Source organism: Limulus polyphemus, unplaced genomic scaffold (assembly GCF_000517525.1).
Source record: "Limulus polyphemus unplaced genomic scaffold, Limulus_polyphemus-2.1.2 Scaffold10151, whole genome shotgun sequence".
Classification (NCBI taxonomy): Eukaryota; Metazoa; Arthropoda; class Merostomata; order Xiphosura; family Limulidae; genus Limulus; species Limulus polyphemus.
The window spans coordinates 11,563-20,255 of NW_013675761.1; the positions used below are offsets into that span (position 1 = coordinate 11,563).

General features: G+C 34.9%; 1 protein-coding gene across 1 annotated transcript; it reads right to left on the minus strand.

The window, feature by feature from the left end:
- Positions 1 to 611: 611 nt before the first annotated feature.
- LOC106476263 (mitochondrial inner membrane protease subunit 1-like) lies at positions 612 to 7,506 on the minus strand. Its single transcript, XM_013936928.2, has 4 exons — positions 7,368 to 7,506; positions 2,065 to 2,173; positions 1,600 to 1,713; positions 612 to 1,191 (listed from the first exon to the last, which is right to left on the minus strand). Exons 1-4 carry the CDS (start codon positions 7,439 to 7,441, stop codon positions 1,150 to 1,152), a joined length of 339 nt encoding a protein of 112 aa, XP_013792382.2. The 5' UTR covers positions 7,442 to 7,506; the 3' UTR covers positions 612 to 1,149.
- Between the last annotated feature and the right edge of the window lie 1,187 nt (positions 7,507 to 8,693).

Sequence of the window (8,693 nt, forward strand, 5' to 3'; positions counted from 1 at the left end):
GAACTAGCATAACATGCAAATGTTAATAGAACACCTGGATAAAAGATAATAAAAAATATACGGACACGTTTAAAGGAAAACGTTTTGTAGTTTTATTTTGTGTGATGTTTTGGGCAGACACCCTTTATCAGGCAGTACAGACTGTATTACAATGTACTGATTGAAGAAGGATGTCTGCCTGAAATGTCATAAAAAATAAAGCTATAAAATATTTTCATCTAGATGTATCAATTTGTTCTTTATTATTTATATCCAAGTTTTATTTCTCATGTCTTGTGAAACAACATTCATTCAAAAAATATTTAATAGAGCAGTTTCACATGGTCCTACTGTATGTCACTAAGATGTGAGATTGTATGTCAAACAGTTTCCAGATGAGAAAAAATGGGTGTCAGTGGCTGCATACAACAGACTTGCTTAAAATACGTACATATGCCATGAAGGCAGGCCAAGAACAACTACAATTGACAATAAAACTGCTATTTTGGAATTTATTATATCTAGTCCTGACTTTGAACACAGGTATTCACCATTTGCCACTAGTTCATTATCCTGTTATGATGTTTACATTTGTCCCTGTAACTGTTGTGGAATGATTTTGATAATTGTTGGTTTAAAATTTTCATTTGTTATTGTCTAAACCTATGTAATTGACATTTTTGGTATATAATGTATGTTAATAACAGTTTTGAAGAACATGACCTTGAATAACAAAATTTATATTGTTACAGAGTAGATTCACAATACGCCATTCCAACTATTGTTCTATATCTTCCCATTTCTGAATTACTTGCCTGTTGATTACTTCTAAATCACCCTATTTCTTTTATACCAACTCTATTTTGTGCTCCCATAAGGTATTACTTTTTTCTTGAAAATTATACTTTATAATTGTAACATTAAGTACAATTAGGTAATAGTGAGATTAATACTCAGTATTGAGGCTTTCTTTGCGTACAAGAGACACTAGTGTAGTTTACTGGCTCTGGCAACTTTGATCATAATGAAAAAATGCATGACAGTTAGAAAATATTCAGATGTGTATTCAATAATTCAGTTACTGTAATTTTATGATACTTACAATTGAAAATAAATAAGCATTTAAAAAATTATCATAACACTGAAGATACAAACAGGTAACAGGATGTGTCATCTGTCACTGAAGAAGTGGAAGTCACTGTAAGGCCAGACCTAGAAAAATAAGGAAAATGTGAAGCTTGCAAACCAGTTTAAAACTTCATGTGGAAGTTTTTAATTTCTTGTATAACTTCAAAACATTAGATTTTGAATTAGCTAAAGCTTGAAGTGTTGAATTTTAAAATGGAAACAATACACATCATCATCTTACATAGAATATCAGTATGTTTGCTATCAGAAACCTGATTTATTGATATTACAAATAAATTACACTTAAACTTATATCATAAAATACAGTAAGATCATGGTTTATCACCAGTTTATAAACTAAACCTTTTTTGATGTATTTCATGTGGTTTGGTATCAAAGCTCTTTTATGATTTTAGTTTTTTCTAGTTATACAGAAAAAGTGTATTGGAAAACAGATCACATTTAATAAAGATGATCTTGAGTTAAACTTACTTTACATATTGCTCTACCACGCAACAAACCTAATGGTACAGGTCCATAGGTTCGAGAATCTGTTGAGTTTGTTTTGTTGTCACCTTCAAGCCACACATTACCTTTGGGGACAGCCTGCAAAAAACAAAATTTCACCAAAATAGCATACATTAACTTTATAAGTACTACCTAATATTCTGTACTTGCAAACCAAAAGACTACATTAACTTTATAAGTACTACCTCTAATTCTATTAACATTAGTTAGGTGACTTTCTTTAACTGTAGGAATAACTACATTACTGTATTTCTGTTTACTGCTGTTTGGTTGATGACTTACATTACTTATGTAACTTGTAAATAGTAATGAAAGTTGTAAAAGTTTTTCTAAGGCATACATAAGCATACTTTAAACTTCCTCAGACATACACATACACACTCATTATCTTTAACACAAGTTACAAAAACTACATGTATGTATACTTACTACTTCAGAAAATATCCCCCTCTGAATCTTATCACCAGGAAGACCTGCCACACGTTTGCATATGTATTGTCTTGGGTTAGTTGGTGATCGACACACTACAATGTCTCCCCTGGTATTGATAAAGGTTTTAACAAGTCAAAGGTTTAAAAAATATAATAATATTTGAAATAGATAAACAGATCATTAATTAATAAACCAGCACCACTACTCTTTTACAGATAAACAGTGAACCTAGAACACTACAGCCAGCTCAGTACTGTTTTACATAGAAACAGTGAACCTAGAATACTTCAGTCAACTCAGTACAGTTTTACACAAACACTGAACCTAGAACTCTTCAGCCAACTTATTACAGTTTTGTATAAAAACACTGAATTAAGAGCACATCCAATCCAACATGTGGCAGTAATTTAAGTTTAAGATCTTGCAAGCCTCAAAGAGAGTATCGGGCCTGAAAGACAATCTGGGATGTTTTGAAACTTTTGTTTCTTTTCACACGGTGCGGTAAAAATGTTTAAGCCAAACAAAAATGGAATAAACCTCTGGGATTAATTTTGTTTGTATTCAGTGAGTGTTTTGTTGATAAACACAGTAAGACGTCGTAAGATGCCAGACTGAAGCCTCCGAAAAAGCCATGATAAGACCATCGAGTGGAAGCTGTGGTAGAAGCACGTGTTGATGTTTGTCCACATGGTGGTGACGTCAGTTGATGAGGAGTAGAGCAGAGAGATGCAGTTTTCATACAGGTCATATTGGCATCCCTAGTGGTAATGTGGCATATGGACCTGCATGATGCCCTTAACACCCCTATTCATTTTCACCTTCCTATACCATAAAGTTTGTGAGATATAATGCACTGAACTGCAAAATAATGTTAATAATCACTCTGCACAATTGAATAAATAGTAGTGGTACAGTCTGTTTTGCTCTAGCATGTCTTACTATTCTGTTCAACATTTTAGGAATAAAATTGCATCACCAATTTGATGTATATTTCATCTTTCCTTTCTTCACACTTCAGTCTGACTATATTACATTGATTCAATTGAGTCAATTCTGCAGCTCTCTATTCATAAATCTCTTGTATTGTAAAACTTTCTTGATTGCTACCAACTCCCCAGACCTTAAAAGTTGAGCTCGATAAACAGCCATTTCCAATAAGTTTTGTATCAGTGTGAGACACTTCCTGTAGTCTGTCAGGTCCCTAGTCTGAAATTGCCAAAATTGTAGTCACCTTTCCTCCACATCTTTACCTCCTATGATATACTGCTTTCGAATTTTAGAGGATTAAGCACATACATTGAGTGAATGGAAACACTACCAGGTAGCTGAAAAAACAAGAAAACTAGAAGGGTTGAAAATTTGATCTGAAATAGTAAAACTAAGTTAAGATTTAAAATGTGAGGTCAGGGGAATTGCAATTGTTCAGAAGGTCAGCAAGATGTGTGGGTTATAAAATGCTGTAACTGAGTGGTTACAACCATACCCTTCTCTAAAACATTTATTTGGGACAGTGTGTTAAGACAATTACCTTTTCAGTTAAAATTCTCATAAGCCCAGATTAATGTTTGTGCTGTTACAATAGTATATAGCAATATACACTCAGAAGAAACACAACTCCTCACTGCAGGTGAAAAAGTCACACACTCTTCAGGTGTATAGGAAATATTTAGTAAGGACCTTATGGTATTCTCCTTAAGACTTTCATGACTCAACTAGACTTCGGTGAGTGATTTTCGTGAAACTTCAGATGACATTTTGCAACAGATTATCATTCAATACCTTGGAAAGCAAGGGTTCAACATTCTTTCAGTTAAGTTTTGACATTCCTAGCTATCGTTTTCAGTTGTGCAAATTGTTGATGTACTATGTATTAAATTTGCTGACACGAGCCATTTTAAACTTTGTGAATCGAGCAGCTAACATCTGATATCCTACAGATAGCTCTTACAGTAAAGCTCTGCAAAATCCTTTCAGCCCTCCAATCTTATGATCAACAAACGATCTTAATTGTTAAGTACTCAAGTAGTAAATATACCATGTAGTTAATGCATTGTATACTTTATAATACCATCCAATAGCTCATAAAGGAAGGAATGTAATTTATTTTCGGTCATTAATCTTCCAGCCACATGATTGTCCTACCTGCTGTAACTGCTATATCGATCTTGAGGCCATCATTAAACCAACTGCCAACAGCTGTTTGTTCCCTCTAGACTTAGTGCTTCTCATTTGGCTTGTTTTGAACTCTTTGCTCTTTCCTCTTTACCTTTTGGGTTGAAGTGGGATGAATCAGTGCTCTTACCCTTCTCTGACTCACCAGCCTCATCTTATTCCTGGTCAAACCACTTCACAAGAAGTTTGTTGGTAAAATACAGATGTGGTTGGCATGTACTGTGTACCTCTTGATTGCTGTATCTTATATGCTAATGGACCAACTCATTGGAGCACAAGATGAGGTCCTGTCTAGCTAGAGTCATGCAGCTTCCATGTTTCTTGCATGTACCAAAGCCACACCTGGTCTCCACATTAGTACATTCATTCTTTCAGTCTTCTCATAACACCTATTTTGCAACATGGTGACTTTTCCTAGCTCTCGATATGTGAACTTGTGTGTGTCAACAATGTGGGATATCCACACTAGGAGAAGACATACATCACATCTATAAGGATCAAGAATTCCCAAACAAACAAGTATGTCTATGAAACACCCTGTTGATTTCTGTTCAGTTGCAATTATGGTAAATGTTAGCAAGCATACATTTGACAGTCTTTATTACCCAGTCTACTAAACCATAAGACTAAGGGTGATAAGATAAGGCAAAATGTTATTTTTGCTACATCCAACATACTTCAAAGAACAGTTGGCTGTTAATCCATTGACAGTACCTGCTATAAATGCATGCTGAATTTTTGCAAGCTATACACCATATATGGCACACTTGCATTCAATTGCTGAAGGGGGACCATAAGGTGAATTAGCAGTCAGTGGGTTAAAGTTAGTTCTCTGATCCATGTGAATCTCCTCAGCTATTCTGAACTGGGATATCTAGTGCTTTATTTAAACATTGACCACATAATATATCAACCAAAGGAAAAGCTTTGGTCCTCTTCATAAAGTAATTATGACCATATTTATCATCAGATTATCTCTTTCTGTTTCTGGAAATGGATCAGCAACATCTAAGGACCATCTCTATATTGGAAAACACTACTTAGACTCTTTCTCTAGGTGGTACACTCACCACACAGTGTTGCTACCTGCACTGAACGTCTCAACTCAAATTTAGCCAACAGAATCATTGATGAATGTTAGCAAAATGGAAAGTAAAACCTGGTTACCCTCCAATCTTTGTGTTATGCAAAGTCTGGAGAATCTCTTGCCTCTAAACTGGGGACCATTAGCTGTAACACAGTTCAGTGGTGGATAAAAATGGTATAGCATACCTTTCTGCATTCAAAACTGCTCATCTGAGTTTTTCAAGCTTTAACTTATTGCAAGGCAAGAATCTCCCACGGATCTTACAGATGCTCTTCCTGGAGCATCCAAAGCGTTAATCGTGGCATCTAACCATTAGCAAATTCTTCTACTGTATGTTTTGTCATTGGTATGGCAGAATTGGTTTCAACTCTCACACAGTGTCCAGGGCGTGGACATCCAATAAAAAGACAAAGTCTCCCTTATGGTGAGATAATCTATCAGCATTTTCATGTTATGGACCTGAATCATGCTACATCATACTCTGGAAACACTGTTATCTCGCATGCTATCACCCACCCCAGATTTTTAAAGTTCAACAAGCATTTCTGTAACTTATGATCCACTTGAATAGCAAACTTTCTGCCGTACAAGTAATTGTGATAGTTTTTATGATGGTTACAACTGCAAGCAGTTCTTTTTTTATCATGCAGTATCTACATTTTGAAGCTGCAAGTAGGTGAGTAGCATATACAACTACATGTTCTACTCCATCCTGCAAATGTAATAACACTTATGACATCAGTTAGAGCTGATAATAGTGTGGCTAGCTTGTAGAAGTTGCTCACTAAAGGTCAATAATATGATGTGAAACTGAGACAGTGTTTATCACTGTTGTAGGCTCTCATATACCTGTTGAGATGTTGGTTGAAACCATTAGCTTTGTCTGTCTTACTGCTTGCCAACATATGGGCACCTCACTTGAAAGTTTCCCACTATCCTACAGGCAAATCAAATGTTTCACTCATCTTTTCCAGGTTGATGTCTGAGTGGAGGCATCATCATCATAAGCTGCAGCACGTAGACCACGGGAGGACTGGGATAGCCCTGCCCATTTACTGGATACCTGCAGTTACATCTCAATACTGGAAGTTGTGGCTAGTTGGTTAATCCTCGGATGACTCAAGTTTACCTTGACATGGGTATGATAGTTTGCCCAAGGTAAAGCTGCAGGCTTTTTCCTACCTGGCAACTGGTTTGAAGTTACCACTTAGCCCTGCATAACTACAGAAGCTGCTTCAGTAAATACGAGATTTCTCATGTTCAGGTAGTGCCTCATTGTTTCACTAGGTAGCCTTTGTTAACAAAGTTATCCTCACAATTCACCAAAGCCATTGCAGAATAAGCTTTACCATGCAAACAGTGTATATCATCCACATAGGCAGCCAATGTCTCTGCAGTATCTCACTTTCAAGCTTTGTACTCTGCCTGATGGATTTCTTAATTTTCCATCAAGTCAAACTTTTACAAAAACTTCACACCAAATGTTTCAAAGGCACAAAGTTGTCCCACACTTGAGTGCTCAATGGAGTCTAAGGCTAGACCATCTACACTCAAGATCATGCAATGTACAGCCTGCTCTGGAGACTAGCTGTTCCAAGCAAATACGTATCTGAAATGCTTGAAAACAGGTCAAATCCTCTTCTTTACACCCTTGAATGTTGGTGACGCAATCTTTTTTGTCCTGCTCACAGGAACCTGTAATTGTGGCTCATACCTTTTCCTCATGACTGAGATGTTTCTGATGTTGTAGGTACAGTGTTAAGTATACTTGGGAACTTTATATACCATACCTAAATACCATACCTTTATAAACCTAGAACACCCTCATGTTTTGCAAATAAATCTATAATACTTCAGGAAACTCACCACTGTTTTACAGATAAATTTACCAAACCTACAACATTATAAAGAAATCCACTTTGGCTTTAGAAATAAAATTATTACACTTCAGCATACTCACTACTGTTTCACAGATAAACATATTGAACCTAGAACAGTCTAGCTACATCCACTAGTGCTTTATGACAACTGATAAACCTACTTTTTAATCTTTTGCCGCAGAACTGTAACATGCTCCGTTAGGATAATGTCATTGGAAAATATTGTAGGCTCCATGGATGGACCAGAACACTATAACAAACAGAGTACAATTAAATATAAGGCATGTTGTTAATATGTCTACAAAGATAAAGAGTAGGTGGCTATCAAAAAAGTTACTGTGTAACCTGAAAATATAAATTCAATTTGAAAATGCATCAATGGCAAACTAAGTTGTTCAATTTTTAACAGTTTGTAGATACATATGTAATATTTCAAAACATTTTTAGTTAAACTTCAACTTGATATATATCATATCTCCAAGTAGCATATCTACCCTAAATTATAAGGTACTATATAGAGGAAAGCCATTGAAAGTGACTGGTGTCCAAGCATCTATGATACCGAGCCAGATTACAGAATGTAGTGACCTGCTTGAACTGAACTTAATATATTGAGAATTTTAAAATGCACTGAAAAGTTTATTCTGTTATTATACACCTGTGTGTTATGAAAATAATTAATTTTAATAGCGTCAGAATCCAGGACATTTTGTTTGACTTTTACACATCTGGTTTTATGTCTCTATAGGATAACTTCATAAGTTAGTGGTGCATCAGAAAATTAGCTAATTGTTAGCAGAATTGATAAATCAATTAATTGTTGGCCTCATTAACCCTTTTGAGATGGGTCACAGGTGAAAGCCATGTCATCTTGTTTTTTGACTCGCATTCAAAATTTTATTGAACTACTATTTCATGAATTTATGTCAATAAGTTTGGTATTAAACTGTAAATTATAATTCAAATTTTAGAACTATACATTATTCAATTTCTTAATTTAAAAGTAAATATTAAAAAGACACAAATAAACATCGATTTTTGTGTGTCATGTTGTATGTTGATTGCAGTATTAGTTCAAATTAGACGTTTTTTTAAGTCAAAATACTAAGCCTATAGTTACATACAAATTAGAAACACAAATTACAGATATTGACAAGCTAGAATATAAAATAATGTCTTATCTTTTCTATTTGCTAAGATATTGCTCACATAATATATCAAACACAGTGGCACTCTACCCACCTCTTTCCATTTTTGGAAATGCTCCCTTATATATACTCACTTCTATACATAACATGAATAACCAATTGGAAGCTCATAATGTCCCCCGAGTGGTTTTCTCAGCCTTTCTGCCATTTCTTTCTTTTGAACCAAGATTTCAATGAGGTAGGTTGTGTCTTTAGTCTGCTCGAAATTTCATATTTTTTAGACCCAAATAACGCTTAGTTACTAAGCTTGATAAATTATAGTTATTCAAATGAATATAT

Bases quoted from the DNA above. Each gene is read 5' to 3' on its own strand.
- LOC106476263 (XM_013936928.2), bottom strand. From the start codon at position 7,441: ATGGAGCCTACAATATTTTCCAATGACATTATCCTAACGGAGCATGTT. The intron at 2,174-7,367 runs GTAGGTTTATCA...TATCAATACCAG, and splicing joins CTGCGGCAAAAGATTAAAAA to GGGAGACATTGTAGTGTGTC. The intron at 1,714-2,064 runs GTAAGTATACAT...TGTTTTTTGCAG, and splicing joins GGGGGATATTTTCTGAAGTA to GCTGTCCCCAAAGGTAATGT.